The sequence below is a fragment of the Ictidomys tridecemlineatus genome, chromosome 8 (genome assembly GCF_052094955.1).
Source record: "Ictidomys tridecemlineatus isolate mIctTri1 chromosome 8, mIctTri1.hap1, whole genome shotgun sequence".
Lineage (NCBI taxonomy): Eukaryota > Metazoa > Chordata > Mammalia > Rodentia > Sciuridae > Ictidomys > Ictidomys tridecemlineatus.
In genome coordinates this window covers 18,982,932-19,009,154 of record NC_135484.1, presented here as the reverse complement: position 1 = coordinate 19,009,154, position 26,223 = coordinate 18,982,932, and the positions used below count along the sequence as shown (strand labels likewise).

The 26,223-nt window shown below is 36.7% G+C and overlaps 1 protein-coding gene across 1 annotated transcript in view; it reads left to right on the top strand.

Moving 5' to 3' along the window:
- The window catches only part of Adgb (androglobin), a 172,141-nt gene that overhangs the window by 41,122 nt on the left and 104,796 nt on the right, over window positions 1–26,223 (top strand). Inside the window, exons 10-12 of the mRNA XM_078018948.1 lie at window positions 8,718–8,812; window positions 14,018–14,192; window positions 17,355–17,445. Coding sequence (XP_077875074.1) covers window positions 8,718–8,812; window positions 14,018–14,192; window positions 17,355–17,445 — 361 coding nt within the window. The remainder of the gene's footprint in view (window positions 1–8,717; window positions 8,813–14,017; window positions 14,193–17,354; window positions 17,446–26,223) is intronic.

Below are 26,223 nucleotides of genomic sequence, written 5' to 3'. Positions count from 1 at the left end.
TGTATCACATTGTGACTGGACAAATATAGCAGATCTATACAGTCTCATTGTATAAAGATCATGTTTTCTTAGTGAAAATGCTCAGGATTCTATCTACTACATAAAAATCATACTGTATCTTCCTCGTTTTAGTTAATATCCTTCCAACTTACATAGACAGATGGTTCCAAAAGTCCTGGGTCAGGGGACCTTTATCCTCTTTACCACCTAAACAGTCTAGTACAACAGCCTCTAATGGTATCATATACTATAAAAAAAATTACACTTCAGATTGTTCAAGAGGAGATTTCAATATCTCTTTTGAGACCCTGTAGTCCCAACAAGGAGTCATCTATCTTAGAGCTCCCGGAGTGTTGATTACAATTTTCAGCTCATCCTTCATTACGTGGTTGAAAATATGTCTTTTTTGCCTCCAGCACTGTGCTTTATCTGGTTTATTTTCATTTTGTATTCTTCCTTAATATATTATAATGATTTGTATGAGAAAATTTTAATAGTTCTGGCCTCTGATGTTTACTGAAATGAATCCAGTGATGTGGTAAAGAAAATAGTCACTAGTTACTGCATCTTTAATTTTTCATTAAAATTTATTTTCTTGTATTGATGCCTTAAGTAATATTTTCTGAAAGTGGGAAACATCACATTATCACAGTTCATCTTTATTAAAATGGCTGAATTTGCTCGAGTTTCTTTCTTTGTGAAAGTGAGGGTAATGGTGCCTTTTTTCCACTGGAACACAGTTAAGGTCAATGTCAATATACAGAATGTAGTTCCGATTGGAGCCACTGCCTGAGTCAAATCCTTTATGGAAAGAGTAAGCACCAGGCAATTGATGGAGGCTCCTTAAAATCAGAATCCTCTGATTTCTTAAAGTGAGCATGGTATCTGTGAGAGCTCCTCTGAGAACTAAGTATTAAAGTCCAAGTAAAGTGCTTGGTACATGTGGGCAGAAATACATTTTAGTATACTTATTGCTGAAGTCTTTGTTAATTCCTAAACATGTCCAAGATACCATGTTAAAATGAATTCTACAGGACTCTATCTACCATAAATAAAAGACAGTGGCCATATGAACTTCCTTCTCCCATAGAGTTAAATGTAAGTGGTTTGGGAGATGGTATTGTTAAAATTCATTTCCTTAAAACAGCTGTTTGGGTTTTACTTATACCAGATTATACAGGGACCCTGAGCATTCAAAAGGTAATTGACCTACAATTCAAACTCTATGAAAAAAAATAACATGACATTTATATTATTTATATTCAACTTGACATAAATAAAATGTCATAGGTAACTGAGAAATCATGGAAAGTTTAACATGAAGTACTCCTATTAATTTTATGAAAGTAGTGCATTTATCACAGATGTTATTAAAATAATATGTCACTCGAAGTTTTAAAATGTTATAAATAATATATAATTTTAAGGTGTCAAAAATCATGTAGATATTTATTCATATATGTATATATTTACATTTATACGTCTAATACATACCCTAATAACCATTTATATATCTAATACATACCCTAATAACTATGTGGCATTTAAGAGTTTTTTGTTATTTTGAAAGTAAATGTATTCATTAAGGTTAACAAATGGTTCAAACAGTATACATGTGTTTGTGTGTGTGTATATATATATTTTATGTAATCTTTATATATATATAAAAATTACATAAAATCAAAGACCTGTGTTAATGATTGGCAGGAAGCTCTTTTCTAAATGGTGTTTGGAAGACCCAGCCTCCTTATTTCTTATGGCTCTGACAACTTCAGCAATGTGGATTCTAAATTTCTATACCAGCAGAAGGAAAAAGACCTAGAGCTCTGCAAGAGTGGCATTTTTAAGGGCAGAGCTAGTTGTATCGTGTATCGCTTCTGCTCACCACCTTCTGACTGTGGTAGAAGTCTATAGCCCACCTGACTGTAAGGGAAATCAGGAAATAGAGTTTAGCTGAATGTTTTGGAGAAAGAGGGAAACATTTTGGTGGCAAACCGTCAATCATTGCCACATTCCATTTCCTTGATCTCCAGGTGTCCATGTCATTCTTCTTCCCACATATAGAATATGTTCACCTCTTACCAAGAATCCCAACCAAATTGCTATTTAGTAATTGCATCTAGTGTAAAGTCTGGGATCTCCAAATCATGTGCTTATACCCACGACCATGTAAGTCCACCCCTGTATCTAATGTATTGTTGAAGAAGGACAGAAGATCTGCAATATGAGTTTCCACCATGAAAAGAAGAGAATAGGAGTCGTATTGCAGTTACTCACCACAGCAACTAAAAAACTCTGCTGAGAGGACCCTGTGCAGACCCTCTGGCACAAGAGGCAGCTTCTTGGCATTGACTATTCTCTTGGAGGAACTCTAAGTGAAGTGTTAACTAGCTTTATGAACCCAGGGAGTACTGCTCCAGAGTTCACACTGCGGTATTATACCTCCTTCAATATCTGTGGATATTAGCAGCTTTAAAATTTGTTGAACCCTTATTCTCTAAACAACTAAATTTAAAATGTAACTTAACAAAATCTTGAATTCAAATTGTAACATTAATTTAAAATACTGAAGCTCTAGAAAAAAATGAACAAATCAGACCCTTCTCATAGCTGAGAAAGAAGTAGTATCCAGGAATATTAGAGATTTGAATTTTGAAGTTACCTAATTACAAGAAAACTTAGAATTTGTTCAGTAATATAAAATAACTCAGTAACATGGTAACTGTAATTTTGTTTAAAAAAAATACAAATCAGTAAGATTGGAATATGTCTTATTGGAAGAGTAAGGTTGACTGTTTTCTGACCATGAGAGAGATTTTGCTGGATGTTCATAATTTCTTCTTCCTTCTGAGAACATATTTTTCCAGCCTCTGTTGAAGTAAAATATGGCCTGTGCCTGTGTTCTAGCCCATGGAACAGGAACAGAAGCAACGTGCACCATCGCCAGTTGACCCCTGAAATAAACGCTCCTGTGTGAAGTCCCCCTTTTCTAACTTGGTGTGGTTAAAGGTACACTGTTAAAGATGGCGGAAGACTGGGAAGAGCAGGGAGACGTGAATTGCTGCTTGGAATCTGTCTGGGGTTTAGTCATGTCTGTGTGAAATGCTTAGATCAGAGCTTACCGTGGAGTAAGCATTCAATAAAAGTTAGCCACTGTAAGAAATTGAGTTAATATCACACTGAAAAATGATTTATAATCTTAGACAAGTACCCCTTATGAATTTGCAGTAGTTATGTAGTAATTTGGAGTTCATCTCACTGTGAATCATTGATTCAGGCTGAAACTGTTATTTATTAAGGCAGTGAATATCTAACATAAAATGAAATCAATGATAAAAGTGATACTTAAGCAATATTATTTATTTTATAGCAGAGTCTTTTGAAATATAGGGAATAAGAAGAGGTGCACTAAATTGCAACATCTAAATTATACCAATGAAATCCTCCTAAGCAATAAAATACATGTAATTAGCAAGGCAGTTTTGGAAACTGCACAACTTCTAAAGAATGTGCAGATATTTTAAGGCAGTTTTAGAGGTTAGGATTTTAAATGTCATCTCCTTAAGTGGGTCTTTTTTTTCTCCCTTAAATTTATTCACCAATTATTCAACTTGATTGTATGCATTTGTTTTTATTCCATGAAACACTACTTTAACATCTGGGAAGATAAATAAGAACATTCTATGGTTTATGTAATGAATTGTTCTTTAAAAGATACAGAGCTCCTGAATCCAAATATTTCCCTCTAAGATATTCTGAAAGCATTTTTTTTTCATATGTAATGATATGAGGAAGTAGTATTATGGAAATCAGCATATTTACAGAGATATAATGGACCGAATATGAATTCTCTGAGACTCTTTTCAAATATCTCTTATCTTTTTTGTTAACAGACTCTTTGAGAATCTTATGAAAATCGTGAACCTTCTCTCTTTTCCCAGATACTTAGTGCTATTGATTGAATGTGCCTCACAACAATCATGATTTGAAAACTTGGTCACTATGCAAAATTTTGGGGAGGTGAGGCTTAATGAGAAGTGATTTCGGTCATGAGGGTGGAGCAGAGGGATTAATGGCATTATTGCACAAGTGAACTGGTTATCACAGTAGTGGGCTTACTCTAATAGAGGGAGTTTGGCCCTCTTTTCTGTCTAACCCTCTCTTTGCCCTTTGGCTTTTGCCATGGGATATTACAGCAAAAAGACTGTCACCAAATGCCAGTTCCTCAATATTAGACTTTTCAGCCACTAACTGTGAGGAAATAAATTTTGGTTCTTTATAAATTACTCAGAATACCTTGAGGTATTCTGCTATAGCAGCACAAAATAGACTAAGGCACTTAGTATGCACACAAATGTGCAATGTTTTACCTATTTGGGGGAGTTTCTGGAACCCTGAATCCCTTTTATAAGATGTAAATATTTTAGCTCAAAATATCCTATTTTTATTATGTGGATACCCAGAATTCATAGGTTAATGATAAGATGATAACATCAAAACTGTGATACCAGTATTTATAAGCAGCTGCAATTTGATGGGCTGTGCGACGATACATGCTTATCAAATATTTAGAAGTTGACCCCTGAATAAATGCTGATGTTTTTAATATTTTTACATTAAATATTGCAATCCCATAAAAATTATTGTCATAGAATTTAAAGCACATTCTTTCTGTCATCAACATTATTAATAGCTATATGTTAAGACCATGTCCTTTACCTCATATTTCTAGTAATTATTGTTCTATGGCCTAATTTAGAATTCCCAAGTTTCTGTAGATTTTATTATGCAACACTATAAAATAAATGGAAAATGTTCTCTCAAAATACTTGCATCATAGTCAAACTTTATTTGAATATCATATAGAATCTAGAGCTTGAATGACATTATAGGTTTATGGCAAAGTATTTGATTTCTTAATATTAAATATTTAGCTTTAAGAAACTTTAGGAAAGACATAAAAACTTCCATTGTATAATAAGCAAATATGGAATGTAATTTGAACTAAATTTTTTTAATATTTACTTTTTAGTTATAAGTGGACACAATATCTTTATTTTACTTTATGTGGTGCTGAGGATGGAACCCAGTGCCTCACACACACCAGGAAGCTGCTCTACCTCTGAGCCACTACCCCAGCCCCTAAAAAACTTTTAAACTTAAAAGATTTTAAAATCAGAATTTAGAAGAGAATTAATTTGATGGTTGATTTTATGTGTCAACTTCACTGAACCATATAATGCCCAGATATTTGATTGTAAGCCATTAATATTTAAAAGAGTAGGCTGGGTAACATACGCTGCTTGATCTAGTGCAAGTGGACCTCACTCAATCAGTTAAATGCCTGAGAAAAAGTCTGGCTGTCCCCCAATAAGAGAAAATTCCTGCTGCCTGATCGCCTTCGGACTCAAAGTGAAACTCTGACTATTCCTGGGACTTGAGTCTGTTGACCTTCAGACAGGAACTATAGTTAGAACTTGTCAGCCCCCATGATCATGTGAACCAATTCCTTATAATAAATCTCCTTTTATATATTTCATATCGGTTCTGTTTCTCTGGATACACCTGACTAATACAGATACTCGTACCATGAAGTAGGGTGCTGCTGTAACAAACACCTACAAATATGGAGGTGGCCTTGTAACTGTGATAGGTAGTGGCTGGAAGAGTTTTGAGGTGCCTTCTAGAAACAGCCAAGATTGTCTTGGAGGGCCCTTCCCCCCAATATCTTTCATTGGTGCATTATAGTTGTATATAGAGACATATATGTAATAAGTTGTTATATATTCGTACATGTACACAATCTAATTTGGCTAATGCCATTCCCCAGTATTTCCCCTTGCCATTCCCTCCTCCCTCCCCCTAGTCCCTGGTCCCTTTCCTCTGTGCTACTGATTTCCTTTTGGTTTTCATGAGATTTCTCCATTCTCGCCCCAATTTTCTTTTCCCTTTTCCTCTTTAGATTCCACGTATGAGACAAAAATATGACCCTTGACTTTTCTGAATTTGGCTTATTTATAACTGATCATAATGTCCTCAGTTCCATTCATTTTTCTTCAAATGACATAATTTCATTCTTCATGGCTAAATAAAACTCCATTGTATATGTATACTAATTTTTTTATATCTATTCATCCATTGTCAGAAACCTACACTGGTTCCATAGTTTGGCTATTGTGAATTGTGCTGCAATAAATATAAATATGCATATATCACTCTACTATGCTGACTTTTAAATTTTTAGGATAAATACTGAGGCATGGTCTAACTACATCATATGACAGCTCCATTCCTACTCCTTAAGAAAACCCCATACTTTTTTTTTTCTTTTTCATGTTAGTTTTATTAATTTACAATCCTGCCAACAGTGTAAAAGTGTTCCTTTTTCTCCACATCCTCTGCAGCATTTAATATTGCTTCTGTTCTTGAAGGCTGCCATTTAAACTAGAGAGAGAAGAAATCTAAGTGCAGCTTTGATTTGCATTTCTGTCATTGCTAACCATATTGAGCATTTTTAAAAATATATTTGTTGGCTATTTGAATTACTTCTTTTGAAAAGTGTCAGTTTAGTTAATTTGCCCATTATCAATTGGGTTATTTGGGGGTCATTTTGATATTAAGTTTTTAGGTTCTTTATATATTCTGGATAATAATCCTTCATCAGAATAGTATCTAGCAACGATTTTCTCCCATTTTGTAGGTCTTTCTCTTCACAAACTTAATGGTTTTCATTGCTGTTTAGAAGCTTTTTAATTTGATGCTAACCCATTTATTAACACTTGGCATTATGTCTGAACTTTAGAATACTATTGAGAAAGTCATTGCCTGCACCTAAATGTTGGAGTGTTGACCCTATGTTTTCTTCTGAGAATTTCATAGTTTCTGGTCTAATTTTTAGCCCTTCAATCCATTTTGTGTTGACTTTGTGCAACTCTAGCTTCATTCTTCTACATACAGAAAACCAGTTTTCCCAGAACCATTTGTTAAAAGGCTGTCTTTTCTCCAATGTATATTTTTGGCAGCTTTGTCAAGAATCAGAAGACTATATCTGTGTGGGTTTGTCTTTATGCCTGCTATTTTGTACCATTGCTATATGTAATTGTTTTTATGTTCATACGATATAGTTTTGGTTACTGTGGCTCTGTAGTAGTAACCAAGTTAGGTCTTGTGATGCCTCTAAACATTGGCTTAGAACTGCTATGGCTATTGTGGGTCTTTTATTCTTCCAAATGAATTTTAGGACTATTTTCTCTAGTTTGAGAAGATCATCATTGGTATTTTAATGAGTATGGCACTGTATAATCAATGATATTTAAAAATATTTACATAAAGTCATTTCTAAGCAAAAATATGTTTAAGGTGAAGCTTAGCTTCTCCTTACTACATATAGTGAGATATGAGAGATGAGAGTTAAATTATGAGGATTATGAAGCAAAAAAAAAAAAAACCTTGAAGATTTGGGAAATCTTCAATCTCTATTGCAAAACAGAGAGAGAGAGAGAGAGATAAATCTTGTTGTAGAAACAATACCAAGAATGTGTGAACAATCACTCTGTAAGGAGATTAGCAATGGACTAGACATCTCAGCAAAGATCAGGAATACAAATGAATTTGTACCCACAGAGTCAAGACCATTTTAACTAAGGGAATAGAGAAATCAATATGGAATAAAAGAAGGCTGTTGGACTTCTAAAGTCTACAGCACAGAACAATAGAGCTGTCTGGCTTTGAAAATAAATATGTGTTATTCAAAGACACTCAGGGCTTCCGCTGTCATGAAGGCTCAGGGAGCTAGACTGTTTCCACCCCAGCCTCAGCCGGTAGGCTCACCTTTCCTGTTTCAGTAAGTCAGGCTACCCCTACAAAGAGCAGGTGGCCACTCCTGCCAATATCCTCATGAGTGGATCCATTGCAAAGAGTCACCAGGCAAGGCCTCCACCCAGGTCTGAGTAGTTGGGGCCACCACCTAGAGCTATTGGTAACAGTGAGCCCAGAAGGCAGAGAATCCAGCCAAAGATTGTTCTAAAGCTTTAAGATCTACTGGACCTTGCCTTGTGAGGTTTTAGACTTACTTGGAACCCGTCTCTTCTTCCTCTTTCCTCCTTTCCTGTTTCTTCCTTTTGGAATGAAATCATCTTTCCTTTGCCTGCCTCAACATTGTGTTTGGAAGCATCTACCTTGTCTTGTGTCACAGGCTCATAGATATGGAGCAGCGACTCAAACCTCAAGTCTTAACCATATGCTATTTATACAAGACTTTGGACTTGTTTGAGGTAGAAATTGAGGTAGAAATCAGCTAAGATTTTTTGGTGCTTTGAGGATGGGATAAATGTCATTTGCGTGTAAGAAGGGCATACATTTAAAGAGCTGGGATCAGAAGGTTACAGAAGGAAATGTGTATCCCCCATATTCAAGTGTTGAATCCCTAACCCCCAATGTGAGTCTATTTGAAGATAATTTCTTTAGAGAAGTAGTTAGGGTTCAGTGAGGTCACAAGGGTGGTACCTTAATTCAGAGGGGACTGGTCTAATAAAAAGAGGAAGACAGCAGATCTCCCTCCCTTCCTCTCCCCCTTCCTCTCCTCCCCCCCTTCCTCTCCCCCTTCTTCTCCTCCCCCCCTTCCCTTTGCCATGTGAGGTCACATGAGGCACAGTGAAAACGTGACTGCTTAGACCCATTTTTATTAGAATTTTCTTGTGACAATGTTTGTTTTACAGGTTCTTCAGGAATTCAGTCCCCTCATATGGCTGTTTATGCTACCTTTACACCTCTCTATTTGTTTGAAAACAAGATTTTTTCATTAGAGAAGATGGTAAGCATTCAAAACCAAGAAATACATTATTATTTAAGGTGTGTGTAGGTGGTGTGGGGTGGAGGGGTTCTTTGACTTACAGGGACCTGCCACATCCAAAATTATCTTAGATGATTACAATTCTGATTTTTTAAAAAGAGAAAAAAAATATAGTCACACTTTAGTTTTAAATATTTGTTATTATACACAGAAGAAAACGTAGAATTTATAAATGTCAGTGAAAATGATACACACCATTCCTGAATACTGATTAATGAACTTCCCATACATAGACCACACATATTTTCCTAACTTAAGATAATTTAAATTAATGCACACTCTGGCTGGACAGCCACTTTATGAACTTCCTTGTATCCTAAAATAATATGATGTAAATGCTACTTGCTTGTTTTCTTTCAAATTTAACAAATTGTAGAAAATTTAGAAAATTTGGTCAAAAGTAACAAAATATTCATGGTATACATGCCTAAGCACAGGCACTGCTGACATTTTGGCACATATCCTTTAATTTTCTTCTATGTATGTATTCTCTGTGTACTCGTATGCTTTTTTTTTATAGAGTGGAAACCAGCTTTTCATTTAACAATTACATTACTAGCATTTTTCTCATGGCATTACATTTTAGTCATTATAATTTTTAGCAGATGCATAATATTATGCTGCTGTATAATTTTTAAGCTACCTTTTGTTGTTAGGGAAATTTTTCCCATTTCCCTGGTAATAGTAAAGTGTATCAAATTTCTATACAATATATTTCGAAAAATGCTAAATTGCATTTAGAGTGTATTGGGTCCCAATACTGTTTTGGAACTTTAGACATCTAATACTTAATTGCTAGGATTCCCTACATTCTAAAGTCACTACCTTAAAGTATAAGACTAGGAGTTACAGTGACATAAGTGCATATGAATGTTCCTTTGGTTAGTTCGAAAGAGCTGAGCTTTAAAACTTTAGTAAAAATTATCTTGAAATGTAAATAGTCCTATTGTATACTGATTATAGTACTTTACTATATGCATTGTATTTGTCTTTTAGATTAGCTTGGGAGCATAATGTTATCATTTTTATCTTCTTCTCCTTTTCCTTTTCCTCCTCCTTCTTCTTCTTGTTCTTTCTTCTCCTTCATCCTCATTCTATTTTTTAGATAGAGCCATTCCTAACTACAAAAAATATACCATGGAGCAGTGATAACAACAACAAAAAAATGATCAGACACAGCATGCCATCTTGAGTAGAGGGATAGTAGCAGTTTCTCTGATTTTTAAAGTGAAGCTGTGATTAGCTATAGTTCAATAGCAGAATCAGAAATTTGTTCTGGTTCTTAAAATAAGTAGCACAATATTCCAAGTGTGCTTCCAACTTCTTTCTCAAATCAAGCCTCTTGTTGAGATTAGGGCTGGCCACCTCATCCCTGATTCTTTTCTTAACCTCTTTTCCTGCCACTGATGCGGTGTGGCTCAGATATTCTAGTTAAAGACTATCTGCACTATTAAAGAACACTAGCATGTTTTGTACAGTGCTGTGGCCTCGGGTCTTGAGAGGTACTCAGACTCTTTTAGGCCTAGGATGAATGCTTTACTTAACAAACAACAGTATGCAAAATAATCTAATTGAACTTATGGTGGTACTACTGAAAATCTGAGATTAAACACAAAGTTAATTTTGAATTTAAAAGACAAAAAAAAAAAAACCTATAAGCACATCTGTGCATTTGCTGGTTAATTCAGTTTATTAATTATCTATTATATGCTAACAATATGCTATGTCCTAAAGACCCAAAGTAAGTAAGATTGACCAAGTCTCTCCTCACAAAGTTTAAGAATCTGATGAGGCAATCAGACAATTAAGTAAATTTTGCTAATACAGTTAGAAACCTGTCATAACACCGAGCTCATGAGGTGCCTGCATCATGGTAGATGTAGCTGCACCATGTGTGTTTGGAGTTGTGACCAAATGAATAATTGAATAAATGAATGAAAAAAAAATCAGTGGAGAAGATAAAGCACAAATGTCAGTTTTTCCAATGGATAACTAGAGAACTCCCAAGAAAAACTAACAGTTTAAGCTAAGACCTTGAGAAGTTATGCAGGTAAACAAGAAAAAGTGTGTTAGCAGCAGAGAGAATCTTACATTGCAAAGGCTGGAGTGAAAGAGGCCGCACTGGGTTCAGGAAACTACTGGAAATCAAATAGCTTGTAAAGTGAGACATGGGAAAGGCAGCCACAGTTGTGGGTGGAAAGTATGGTCTTAAAGACCTTTATAAATCCACACCTTGGATGTTGAAATAGTATAAGTTGTCAGGGGATCTGCAATTAACACAGCAAAGGCAAAAGTAATTAGCCTGCCCCCAAGGCTCTGATGGTCATAAGAGGGTCATGCTTCTCCTAGCTTGCCTGCTGAGTCTTTTAGGTTAGCTCTATCTATGAGGCTGTTCTAGTTTCCTTATAAATATCAGATTAAAATAAAGATATGTTGTTTTAATAATAAGCCTTTAGGAAACAATCTCTTTCCTAATAAAATTTTATTAAATGGAGAACGCTGCTAAACATTGTAATCCCAAAGACAATGAGATCAAGGAAAACAAAGTTAATTACTTGCATTTATTTAAATAAATGAAGAAGATGACAAGAGAAACTATAATAAAACTTGAAAAGGACCAGGATGCCAGGAATTACCCTACACGATTCAACATCCTCCCCACTTGGGTATTCTAAATGATTTTAGTTTTATTTAGATGGATGACTTAGGAGTTTTAAGAAAGATTCCTCTGTGTGCCAAAGCTCCTGCTCCTTCCTTCAGAAAGTTTGAAATGAAATGGGGTAAAAGAGTAGAAGGAGTTTAGGAAAGGAAATATCTGAATTATTCAATAAAAACTTATTGGGCACCTACCGGGCATTTCAAGCACTATTCTAAATCCCTGTCTGCCTCTAATCCTAATCCAAGGAACTTTGAATTCTTCGATGAAATTTCTTATCATTGAACTCTTATTAATAACATTGTTTTACATAAATCAGAATCATTGTGTAGTTCGTTGAAAATAAAATGAAAAATTAGAAATTGCCTTTTTTAAATTTCTCATGCTAAAGTCAAGTTGGTACTTGGACAGATGACTCAAACAATAAGTAGGTACAGACACCATACTTTGTTCTTCGGACTGGTACTTTACATTTTCAAAATATTTAAAGTCATTTTATTTTCAAACACTCTGAGGTTCAATAAAGAAAGACTTTAAAAATGCAAAGGCTTGTTGCAATAATGAGAAATTAACATAGGTAGGCCAAAAATATCACTTGCAAAAATGTTCAATTTATTGAATGTATAAATACTTCTTGAGTCTGACCTCTATTTTTGATACTGTTGATATGTGACTTTTTTGGGGGGTCACTGGGGATTGAACTCAGGAGCACTCAACCACTGAGCCACATCCCCAGTCCTATTTTGTATTTTATTTAGAGACAGGGTCTCACTGAATTGCTTAGCATCTTACCTTTGCTGAGGTTGGCTTTGAACTGGTGATCCTCCTGCCTCAGTCTCTTGGGCAGCTGGGATTACAAGCACGTGCCCCCAGAAGTGTGATTTTTATAGGACCACACCTTTTTAAATACTAAATGAGGCAGGTTTTTATTGAATGACCTCAAATTCTTTCATAAGATTTCATTGAAAGGGGCTGGGACTGTAGCTCAGTGGCAGAACGCTTGCCTAGAATGTGTGAGGCACTGGGTTAGACCCTTAGCACCATGTAACAAACTAAACAAATAAAGGCATGCTGTCCATCTACAACTATAACAAACAAAATTTAAAAAAAAAAAGATTTCATTGAAAGGATTACTTTCAAGTATTGACTTGATCCATGGAAACTTCTAAAACCTGACAAAGTTCAAGCTCCAGGAGAAGTTTCTAGGAAAGTTTTTTTAAAGCCACTTTAAGACATAATTACAGAAATTTTGGAATATTTTTCAGCAAACTGCTAAAATCTAATTTAAAAAAAAGGAAAAGAAGAATTTTTCTCTACTTCTTAATTAGGCCACTCTAAAGACCATTAAGTCACTTTTATCTTTACTTTGAATGATACTTTTACATGGCTTTACTGGACTCACTGATTAGCTCCTTCTTAGGATGATTCCTCCAGTTCTAGCTCATGGGTGCCCCCATCTGTTTTGTGTCTTGGTGAAGTACAGATTGACCTGAGTCCTGAGAGCAAGGCAGATTCCAGCTGAAGCACTAATTTGGAAGAGGCTGATAGGTAGACTGCAGGTCCTTCTAAGTGAATCTTTTGTAAATTTAGAGTCTCAATTGCAGTTATTCCATCAAAATTAATGATGCAACATTAGAAGGAAGGAAGAGTTATTGGCAAAACCAACTTTAATGTAATTAATATTGCATTTTATTTTAAGTGTTAAAGCAAGCTGTGGAAGTCAGAATTTGGTTATGGTATACATGTGTTATTTAGACTAGTGCTTTACATAGTGTGTGTGTATGTGTGTGTGTGTGTGTGTGTGTGTGTGTGTGTATTTATAACTTCAAATTTCACACACTTTTTAATTTCTGATGGCATATATTAGGCAGAAGTCAGTAACCCAAGTCTATGTAAATATTATTCCGAATTATTCCAAGTAGAGTGGCTTCAGGAGACCTGAGCATTTGAACATGGAAACACTCCTAGATTTGGCAGGGCAGCCTGTGTCCCCTGCACTTGCATGAATGCCACACTGTCATGACTAACCAGGGGGATCTCCCACGAGGGAGCCCTCTGTTCGAGAGAGAGGGAACAGTCTTAGAAAAGGCAACCGCCTGCCACCCAGTTGACCTGAGCACATTTAGGACAGTGAATTGTTTTTAATATTAGGTAACAATTCCCAGTAATAAACACTAGGATTAAAACTTGGACCTATAAAAATCACGGTGAAAATTTTGGACAATGACTAGAGTGCTAAGATTGTTGCTGTCTCATGAGGATCTTAAGCTTTTAGAACTGATTCTAGTTCTAGTCTCTCATTTTTTTTTTTCAAATAAGAACATTAGCCTCTCCTCCATCAAAATTAAAAGATGGAAAGAAATATAAATGGTGACAGTGCTTATAATAAAGGAAGTACAAAAATGGATGGTCAAATATCATGGCAATAGCATTTTTATATTGACAAAAGTATGATCTTAAAGCTGGAGGTGATTGAAAGAATCCTTTTTTGTCTTCTCTCCATTTCCTAGGCAAATTCTGCTGAGAAACTTAGAGAATATGGACTCTCCCACATCTGTAGCCATCCTGTGCTGGTGACGCGAAGCAGGTCATGTCCCCTTACAGCCCCACCAAAACCACCTCCCTTACCCCGCTGGAAGCTCATCCGCCCCAAAAAAGAGATGGTCATAACAGATGAACCTCAAGGTAGTATCGTGTTATCTTGAAATGTTTCCAGTTACCAGTTCTCTTCATAAAAGTTTAATAATTTCTTTTGTGATGAAAGATGAATGTTGAGGTCCAGCTCCATCACTACACCTAAAACCTACTTGAATTTTATATCTAAATTCTATGTTCTTAAAAAAAATTAAATCTCTACATCTCAGAAACCAAGCATTTTTTGTTCATTTCTAAATTGACCAGCCAATCACTTCTCTCTTTGAGTCATTCTTAGCATGATAGGAAAGTAGATTGTAGTAAATAATATGGAAACTTAATAGAGTATATCAAGCCTCTGGAATAAATTTCCAAGGGGAAAATCACCATGGAATATCATGCAGAACATAATCTTTGAGTTATAGGATTTATAATTAGAACTCCTATAAAAATAGAACTTCTACTATGAAGTGACCCCCAAGTTAGTACCTTCATATGGACACAGTGAATGATGGTTGTCCTCAGAAATCAATAGGTTCTCATGGGCTAAGGAGAGGGAGGCGTGTGTTCCCATTCTGTTATTATATTCTCACAATTCATTTTTAAATTCCTCACAGTCCATGTCTTAAAACCTTCACATTTTTTTTTCTCTACAAGTCTTCGTTCTTACTCTTTTTTTTCCCATGCACATAATATTTAAATAAAAGCAGGACCAAGAGAGCAAGAAAAGGAATGAATGAGACCATAAGTGCAAAATCAATTTTAAAGCAAAAACACGAAATGAGGGGATGGATTTTTAAAAAGAAACACTAATCATCAAACAATTGAGACATAAACCAATAATTCATATTTGTGTATGTTTATTCAACATACATATTCTTCCCATAGCTGATTTAGCATGTATACTTTTAAATACAGGATGAAGAAAACTGGAATGCTATGGGTTGTATGTGTGTAGTGTGTGTGTGCGTGTGTGTATGTGTGTGTGAATATATATACATATATTTTTTTTCTCATTCCCAGAAGCTTAAATTATCCTGTTAAAAAATAGATATTGTTATTATTTTAATGTACATCTCCTTGATTTTGCATGTTTTCCATTTGTTTTGTCTGATATTTCATTATTTTATAATTCTGTTAATTCAGTAACATCATTTTCTGGAAGTTATTGTATCAGAGATTGTATAAATGATCGACTTTCTGTTACTACAATTAAATAGCTGAGGCAATTAACTTATCAGGAGGAAAGGTTTATTTGGGCTAATGCTTTGAAGATTCCATTCTAAAATTGGTTTGGTACTCTAAGGAGCCATCATACACAGAACACATGAAAGGCAGACGGTTCATCTCATGAGCCAGGAAGCAATGAAGAAGAAGAAAAAAAAAAAGACTGTGAGCCCTCAGTCTCTTTCAAGGGCACATCCCCAATGGCCCAAGACCTCTCACAAGGCCCTACCTCTAAAGGTTCCACCACCTTCCAATAGTGCCTCTCTGGGGACCATGCCTTTATTTAACACTGGGCCTTTGGAGGGCATTCAACCTTGAAGCTATAGCAGGAGTTTCATTCAAAGGTCATCTGAAATACAGTGAAAGAGTGAAGGCAGAGCCATAGTGAACGTACACTTGCCACTTAACCAAAGGCATCGCTGCTGAGCTTTAGATATGCTTCAGCGGTCGATCCCAGGATTCATCCTTGTATCCTTTTGAGTGGTGGGACTGTCTTTGCATTGCTTTAACTCCTGCTGTCACTTCAAAGGTGGGTAATAGTTCATTGCAAGTGACAAGAGAACTGTGTCCCAGTCACAGAGGAAATTGTAAGACTCAGTGGTACTCAGGAGCCTAAAACTACCCTAATCACATAGATTGAAATATTTACCTGTTCCTCGCCTCTTATATCCCACCATAATTTATACATTTTAAAAATATAAATTACAACTGGTAACCATGTAATTTTCCTCACATTTGCTCTCCGCCTACATTGACACCACCAGTACAGCTGGTAGCAAAGATTTCTCTAGCACAACACGGGTTATCCTTGCCAGAAAGGAACAAAAAGAAAAAAAGAAAAAAGAGAAATGTTGGATTTATTTTTTATTCAGGCTCAGCCACCTCGCCCCTTTCTGCTAAATTCTTTCAGACATTGCCACATATTATTTTGAGTTCAGCAGTGACTTGTTGGTACCAACAAAGTGCGTGTGCTGCTTTGAGTTCCAAGAACTCCTTTTTTCCCTCCCTCATCTCTTCCTGCCTGCCTGCCTCCTAAAATGCTATGTTTTAGTTAAATGCAATGAGTCACTAAAAACAGTTGTTCATTCAGAGCATTAAGGAACAACAGAATGAAAGGAAGAACACTGAACATACAGGTGTCCTCTGATTTTGCAACTGACTGTTGTGTAATTCTGTCATAATCTCTGTAAATTGGGGATGGTAATCTCGTGATTGGTAAAATTCTATACCGGCAGTGTCCTTACCCTAGGGATGTCATATAATTGTCTTTATTCTCTCTATTAGTCTCAATAATTAAATTAAAAAGTAACCAAAAAAAATAGGGAGAGAGATCATTTTGGAGGATGACAATGGAATAATCAGGGAAAATTTGTCTGTACAGTGTTATAGCCTCACTTCTCTTCCTCATGTCCAATTTCAGTGCTCACCATGGGAAGGCACAAGCTGTGTTCCCACTTCTAGATCAGCTTCAGAGTTAGGAGTCTCCGCAGATCCTCTCTTACCTGGTGCTTTTGTTTGTACTCTGACCTTTAGTTTATTACATTTTCTGTTCTTCCACTAAGTTCTCCCATTTCCTCTTCCAGTCTTACTGTGTTGTAGAGGCTAACAAAGGGAACACATTTTTTTTTAGTAAAAAACTTTCTTTTATAGAAAAATCATTCTTGTACTTGAAATAGCAGCAAATGCCAAGTAATATTTCTTTAAGATATTACCATCTTTCCCCCTCGAGACTTAATTGTTTCATATCATACTCTAGGAAGCAAATGTGGTACAGAAAAAAATTAATATTGGCAAGATCATAAACTGTTTCAGTAAAAAACTCTTAAGTATCTTTGTAAATTTCAATTTAACTGTATTGAAATATGTTGCATAAACATAAAAATATGTTGCATAATTAATCAGAACTGCATTTAATGTTAAGATCTGCATACAATTCTAAAAGACTTTTTAAAATGTATATCACAATTCCTAACTGCTACTTTTTAGAACCAGTAATAAAGAAGCCTGAACAGTTTCTTGAGATTTCAAGTCCATTTTTGAATTACAGAATGACTCCATTTACAATTCCAACAGAAACGTAAGTATAAACATTCTTTCTCAGAAATACATCTTGTTGACAAATAAAGTACTTTGTGGTGTGTGTTGTTAAAAAAATGACACTAAATGAAAGCATTTTGAAGAACATTAAGGAAAAGGCAAAATATAGGTACGTAGGTAGACAGGTGATAGATAGATGGATAAATAGATGATAAATAGATATTTCCTTGATATCCTAAAACTTGTGAATACACTTATTCACTTATTAATATTAAACATCTTTGACTCACCTTTTTATGTGTGAATCTTATAGACTAAATGTTTGTCTTCCCTCCAAATTCATATATTGAAGTCCTAACCTGGAATGTGGCTGGATTTGGAGACGAAACCTTTTAAGAAAGTGATTAAGGTTAATTGAGGCCTATGGTTGGGGCTCTGAGCTGATAATATTAGTGGCCTAAGAGGAGAGACTCCAGAGAGTTTGCTGTTGGTCTGTTAGTCTGTCTCTTTCTCCTCCTCCCTGCACATACACCATGGAAAAGCCATGTGCACAGAGAGGAGGTGACTGTCAGCAAGGAAGCAAGGAAGAGGCCCTTCTATGAAACCAATCCTGCGGGGACCCACTCTGATCTTGGCCTTCCTGTTTCAGAACTGTGAGAAAATAAATGTTTCTTATTTAAATCACCAGCCTCTGACATTTTATTATGTCAGCAAACTAATATAGATTTTGGTACTAAAAAGTGTAATACAGTGTAATGGCAATTTGAAAATTGTGGGTGTTGCTTTAGAATGGGGTACAGCTAGAGGAGTTGTGAGGTAGATGCTGGAAAAATTGCACATTGCTGGGAGGAAACTGTTGGTAGGAGATGCTGACAAGGCTCCAAGAGAAAAGAGGAGATCTGGATAGGAAGCCCCATTATCACAGAAAACACACTAAATAACGATAAAGAGAATATTGGTAGAAATATGAACATTAATGGTTGTCCTGGGGAGATCTCAGGTGGAAACAAGGAGCAGGTTATTTGAAACTGGAGAGAAAAAAACCCTTATAGTTAAGTAACAAGGTAATTGGCTAAATTGTGTTCTAGTGTTGTATAGAAGTTAGAATTTGCTAGCAATGTTATTGGATATTTAGCCAAGGAGATTTCTAAGCAACTCAAGATAAGAGAGATATACTGAAGAAGGAATTATCAAGTAAAAAACAAACAAACAAAAAAAACCCAGAACTTAAAGATTTGGAAAATTGTCATCTCCCTCTTATTGCAAAAAAATGAGAAAGGATGTTGTGAGGAGAAGGCCAAGGGTATATAGAGCCATCACTAGATAATGGGATGACACCAACAGAAACAATAGTTTGTACTGAAGGAGATGAGAATAGGACTGAATAAGGAAAGGCTGTGGGATTTATGAAACTCAACAGAACTATTCAGCTGCAAATATGCACCTTCAACTATGGAAAGAATGATCCCTGAGAGGATTCAGAAGTCATCTGGGCCACCTCTCCCACCCAGGCCCTTGACTGCAGCCTGAGGCAGCGGGACCACCCCACAGTACTCTGGAGGTGACACTGCTACCCCAGCAGGCATGGAAGGCAGAACAGCAAACTTAAGGGGGATTCTTCTCAATGCTTAAGGTCTAATGAAATTTGACCTGCTAGGGTTTGGATTTACTTGGGACCTGTCACCTTTTCTTCTTTGCCATTTCTTCCTTTTGGAATGGGAATGTGCATCCTATGCCCATACCGACATTTGTATTTTGAAGCACATATCTTGTCTAGTTTCACAGATTTACAGCTGGAAGAGATTATTGCTTCAGGATAAATCCTTCCCTGAGGTTCAATTGTATCTGACATAGATGATATGTGGGGAAACTGGGACTTTTGATTTTAGAGTGGATGTTAGGCCAAGTTAACATTTGGAGCTCTTGAGACTGGGTCAATTTATTTTTGCATGTGAGAAGGAATTTGGGATCCAGGAGTAGAATGCTGTCAACTGAGAATTTGAATTTCCTCCAGAATTCATATGTTGATGGACTGACCCCTAGTGTGGCTCTATTTGAAGATGGAAGTGATTTGAATGTGTTTGAAGATGGTTTGAGTGTGTTCCCCAGAGTTCTTGCATTAGAAACTTAATACCCAATGCAACACACGGGAAGATGGAGAGTAAGAAAAGGCTTATTAAAGGCCAAGACCCTCAGAGGCTAGGGCTATATCAGTTGATAGAGTGCTTGCCTTGCATGCACAAGGCCTTGGGTTCAATCCCCAGCACAAAACAAAACAAAACAAAATAAAACAAACCACCACCACCAACAACAAAAAAATTCAAGACCCTCCTGAAAGAATTAATGACATTATTATGGCGTGGGTCAGTATCATGAGAGGATAAGAAGTGATATATGATAGACAAGGGTTCTGACTTCTTATGCTCACTTGGTCTACTCCTTTCTGCCCTCTTGCCTTTCTGAGATGATGCAGCATGAAGATCCTGTCAGATGCTGGCAGCATGGATTTTGGACTTCCTAACCTCCCAAACCATGAGCCAAATGAATCTCTTTTTAAAAAAAAAAAATTAAGTTACCCATTCTCAGGTGTTCCGGTATAGCAACAGAAATAGATTAAGACAGGAAGTCATTAAAGTTAAACAAGGTCATAAGTAAGGGGCCAGGCCTGATCCAGTAAAGTTAATGTCCTTAATGAATGAGACACTAGGAAGTGCCTTCTCCAGGCACACATTGTGAGGAAAGTTCATACAAGCACATGGCTTTAATTTTGTCATGGAATCCCAAGCAGACTGTCAGAGCAAGCACCATATTTCACAGGAAGTCAGAAAAATGACATCTCATCCTGAATAGATGGTGGGAGGATCTGTTGCATATGTAAGTAAATAATTACAATATAATTTAATAATTGCCATTAAAAAGTTATGACTCAGATTCTGTGGTTGTATCTCCAAAAAACATATTTGTACAAATAATTAGAGCCCTAAGTACAGGACTCCTGGCTTCGGTGCTCGTGCTAGAGGTGAAGAACTTGCCTTTAGCCTGTGATGTGGGTGACTCTCCTTCTGACTATCAAGGTCCCCTCTTCCTGTCAGGCATAAGCTCATCCAGAGCTTGATGTCCTTTCTTCTTCCTCTTCCTCCATCACCCATGCAGTCTTCCCGTTGAAAGTTCACACTTTGGAGACACAATGGAGGGTAAAGTTTGGAGGCAGCTGCTGTGTCAGTGACTGCATGGTTAGCTTAGTTACCCTTACAAACATTTCTTGCCACACGGTCCCAGCCCTTGTCTGTCACCAGCCTCTGCTGCTTTTGACTTAGGGTTTGACTTAGGATTCAGTGGAGAGGTTCTGGGTACTCTCTCTGATTTGGGGTGCCTTTTGGTTTTCCTAATGGTACTGAGGGTTTTTCTGGCCTGATGTTTTGCCAACAATCTGTTCTCATCTGTCCCTGAGGAATGTAGCACAGCCCAGATCATGGCACTCCTATTTTGCCATTTCTACATGACTTTGCTTTTATATTTTGACTTCTTCTGAGACCCTAGAGTAATGGTAGTTGGGAGAAGGGGGACATTTCTGTATTGAGTCTATTATCTTGAACTGTGTAAGCCTTCTTGGGCTGTCCCCTCATTGACATTTCCCCTCCCATGCCTGTTTGCGCCTCCTTATTCCTTACCCAGTCAGACTCAGAACTCTCTTCACTGTGATCAATCTGCAATCCCGTTTCTTATGACCAATTAACCAAACAACCTGAAATCAAGAAAAATACCCCAATTATTAACAAAAATCACACATTTTCCTGAAGTTTTGATGGAAAGTTTTGATAGATTGAGGGATGCCTTGTATTTTGGTCATTTTTGAGCAACCCAAATAAGTAAAAAGGGAATCCTAGGTACTGCTGCTCCTAAATCATCCGTCATGGCACTGATGAGGATCCCTCTGGTCACCATCAGCCTTGGCCTCCCAAGCTTCTCACCATGCTGTGTGACCTCTCCTGTCTCTTCCTCTCCTGGTCCTCCTATTTCATTGTTATTCAGAGAGGAGGATAACTTGCAATTTTGTTTTGCATTATAGCCCCCTTACACATCATGCTCTCCAGCACTTACCTAGTACCCTTTCTCTCCTATCTTAGTGTGGCACCTGCTAGAGCCACTCCTGGGATGGCCAAGGATCCCAACAACCAAGTGTGGGGAGTGGAGCCTGAGATCTGAAGTAGCATTGGGCAGCAGTGCTGGGCAGGGGCCGCCCAATCTCCTGGTCAAATGTGGCAACACCTTCTGTGTTGTCTCTCAGTTTATTTTTTTTTCCAATATGGATGCATCAAATGTTTTCCAAACTTTTAGTCCACTTCCTTTTTGACTGACAATTCTGGAATTATTTTATCTTCTAGCATTTTACAGTAAGCAGTCAAGAGAAACTGAACCACAACTTCAACAGTTTGCTAGAAATGTCCTCAGTTAAAACTCCAATTTCGGGAGGGGGGATAGTAGGGGATAGGAAAGGTAGCACAATACAACAATTACTAATTGGGCATTATGTAAAATTGTGGATGTGTAACCGACGTGATTCTGCAATCTGCATTTGGGGTAAAATTGGGAGTTCATAACCCACTTCAATCTAATGTATGAAATATGATATGTCAAGAGCTTTGTAATGTTGTGAACAACCAATAAAAAAAAACAAACTCCAATTTCATTTTGATAGGAAGCAGGAACATGAAGTTCAGGGGGTAATTCCATAGACTGGGCTTACTCGCTGGCCCCCCACATGCTTTTTAAAAAGCTGTTTACCTGAGGCCAATCTGGTCCTTCTCTGGTTTAAGTCAGTGGGATTTTACATTTCTTTATAAATACCCTGTCATCCCCAGGATTATTCTCTGGTCAGAGAAATCTAAGACTCCTCCCTGTAGAAAAGAACACAAATTACCCTAAAGAGGGGACTTTTGTGACCTTTATACAGACCAAAGATTCTAAGATTCAGAAAAACAGTATCACTAAAAGCAAAGACCATTGATCCTAAAATCTGAAATACAAGTTCCAATCAGAACCATTTCACACTGGCCAAGGTGACCAAGAGTTACCTTTAGATCTTTAACATTATTTTAATCTTATTACAATAGCAAAATTATCCTCTCAGTGGGTTTTGCTAGGGTACCTGTGGCTAAGACTATGCACAATAGAGACTTAGAAATCTGATGCAGAACTACTGTCAATTAAGAGTTAAGAGGTGATATCTGGTGGGACTGTCTAGAAACTTCCCTAAGACCCCCAACTAGGGAACAAAGGGAGCATGCATGCGGGCATTCTCTTTTTTGAGAGAACCTATCCTCTTCCTTGAGGGCATCTTTTACTTTCTCCTCTAATAAGCTTTGCTATAATTTTACTATGAAATCTTTTCACGTGAGGACGCAACATCTGAGAAACACAATACAACCCCCAGATTCCTGGAACTACAGTTAGTAAAAGTCTCTTCCACTGTCCACAAAGTACCAGCATAAAACATAATTCAGTTGTGTTCTTGCCCACTTGATAAAAATGATAGCCAACAATATGTCCCATAATATGTTCCTCATTTCCATGTGAGACCTCGACAGACTGGTCCTTACCGTCCTTATTTCTATTTTTCTACCATCACTGTAGATGCCTATAACTCACCACATGGGAGTTTGAGGAAGTCTCTCAGAGGCAGAAAAGACCTTTACTCCGATCTTCCAGGCTCCTGACACATTACAGAAAAGAATTTAGGGATGTGTCACGTTTTAGCAAAGACAAGAAGAAGAGCTTTATTAGGAAGCAAAATGTGAAAGTAAGCATTCTCAGATAGAACATGTGCTATCTAGTGTAGTGACAGCACTTGAAGTCTGAGATTTTATTAAGGTAAATAATTAGGTGAACTGTGTTTGATCCAAAGGGACTGGACTTCTTTCGGGATTGGGAAATACTGATAGTGGTCCTGGTGTGGCACGTAGGTTTTAGTTCACATCAAAATCTCTGTGGTCAAGTTGATCAGGCTAATACCGCCGATTATCAGTGACAAGTCCTGCTTCCCTGCATGATGAAGTTGGAACATTAGAAAAGCATGCATATGAAGCAGGGTTTATTTAAAAAGGGGTAACATAGACTTCTCCTGGGAGGGAGAAGGGGCCATAGCTGGTAACATGGTATCCCAAGAAGAGTGTTCTGCCCTTTTTGTTGTATATCCCAGGCTTCCTTTTGTATATCCTAGGCTTCTTCCTGCCTAGGTGACTAGGCCCAGGAACTGCTGGGTGGGATAGCAAAACAGGTGGGCTGAAGGGGAGAGGGCAGGGTGGAGTAGACAAGGACACATTAATGTTCTTAGAGCTCCCTGTAGGGAGGGGAAATTTCTGGGACAGGTTACCTTGGCAACAGGTTGGAGCAGGGGCAGGTTCTTGATAAGATCCCTCAGGGAGCAATCTCCAACTTCCCAGACTCACTCAAAATTGGCCTCCTTGACCCCCCACCTGACTGATTTACCTACCCTGACTGCCTAATTCTGGCTTCATACGTGAGCCCCTAGCTTTAGAGAGTTAATGGTCTCTTTCCGTCCCTCAGCCTCCTTTGTTTAGCTCACAGCTCAGGAGTTGTCCACAAGCCACCCATTCCACATTGCAACAGGGACATTTCTCCTTTAAAAATTAGGGTTTTTTCCCCTTCTTTATTTCTAAACTTCTATCTCACAACCACTTCCTTAAGAAGACTGAGACTTTCTATACAGTTCTCTTTTGTTTGTGAGCTTTCACCAGAATCATCTCTTAAAGTATGTGCATGGCAACATTGGCTTTTTGTTAGCCTCTCCCTATTATGCAGTTCCAAAACTGCTTCCACATTTTAAGGTAGTCATTTATAGCAGCAACCTGACTTCTCAGCATCAATTTTCTGTCTTAATCTATTTGGGCTGCTGTAACAAAATACCATAGACCAGGTGGCTTTTGAACAACAAAATTTTACTTGATCATTCTGGAACCTAAGAAAGCTGCACTTGCCAGTAGACTTAATGTTTGGAAAAAACCTCCTCCTTGTGCTTCTGACCCTCTGGCTGTCTCCTCACATGGTGAGAGGGGCAAATAAGTTCTCTGGAGTTTCTTTTTCAAGGGCACTTGTTCCATTCATAAGGGTTCTGTCCTTGTGACCTAATTACCTCCCCAAATTTTGACCTCCTCATATCATTACCTCAGGGGTTAGGAATTAGCATGAATTCTGGGGGTACCAACACACATTCAGACCATAGCACTTCCCTCACCCTGTATCTCTTAAGTTATATGTTCTTTCAAGAGGTTTCCAAAATGAATTTAGTTTTTTCCCCTAGAGAAATAACCCGTGAAGCTGCTAAAGTAATATGTTTCCATTTTTTATTCCCTTTCTATATGAAAAATCTTCAAATATTCGGCAACAGTTTTATGCCTACTCCATTTCCTTTATGTTATTGGGTTTCTTGGTATGTAACTGAATATTGTGTACATTAGCTTTCATTCCCACTGTACTTTTCAGTCCTAAAAGCCCACGGAATTTCTTTTCCTATTAAAGCTGCAATGAATAAAGCTTCTGAAACTTGGGATGTAATCAGTCTTAACTGATGCTGCAGTATAGTATAAATGAAATGCAATTTTATCATCACTGTCATTAATGTGGTCAAAAAAAATTGTGCTTTAGTAGCTTCTTGTAATGCACATATAATGAAAGTTTTAAATTCTTTGTTTCTTAATAGAGCATATTCAAAGTCTTTCTTATTTCCTTGACAATCACATTCAGCATTACTACTATACTATGTCTTATTATGTCAAACGAACCTCAAGGTCTTGAGAAAATACAATTAATTACTCTAACACTCAATGACCCCAAACAACTGGCCCTTTCTGGGTTTTATTTCTTTTGTTAGTTTAGTTGAAGTTTTAATTCCACACTATGAATGAGTTGTTTATTATACTTAATATTGTCTGCTTCTAGTAGCCTTGCCTCTTCCCAATTTGTCTAATGTTCTAGGTGCAATGAGAAATATTACCAGATTTTTAGAATTATTTAACATTGGTTTATATATATTGATAATGAAGACCTCAAGGATCGGCCTTGGAGCTTTGCGTCTACACTGTAACACCTTGATACTTAACACAGTTATAACAGGCACTCCATAGATATTAATTGAATAGAAAATATTTTGAGACATAAACTTATAAATAAAGATATTTTATTATGTTCCATCTAATATAGTAGCCATAAGGCACATGTAATATATGAGTTTGTTACTTAATATTATGTAAACTTAAAAGCTAAATCCCTTTAAAAAAAAAAAACCCCTAACTCTGTTGGTTAAATCAACAACATTGAAATTTCTCAATAGTCAAATATTTTAAATGAACATTTAATAATTATATAATTGTATACGGGAACTTGCCCATAGTTGTAGCATTTTATTATAATGCTATTTTTGCTATTTTATAATGCTATTAGTTTTAGTTTTTTTATTAACTCTACCTGTATTTCTATTTATTGATTAAAATAAAGAAAAGCTGGCTTATTTATATAATACAGCTATATAAAATTTTCTTCATCCTAACAGAAAGGTCAATTGAATTTAATTATTCAAATGTAATAAAGTATTTCAATCTTTTCAGTAAATTTTATTTCATAGAAAATTATGCTTTGATGACAAACATACTAAAGTTGTATCAATAAGTGATTATAGGAGAAGAATGCTTGTGCTTTCTCTTTATAGTAATCTATACTCATTTTAAGATAAATTTTAAATTGAGTAAAATATGGCCTACTTTGAACAGGCTGGCATAAAACATGAGAAAGGCTGGGTGAG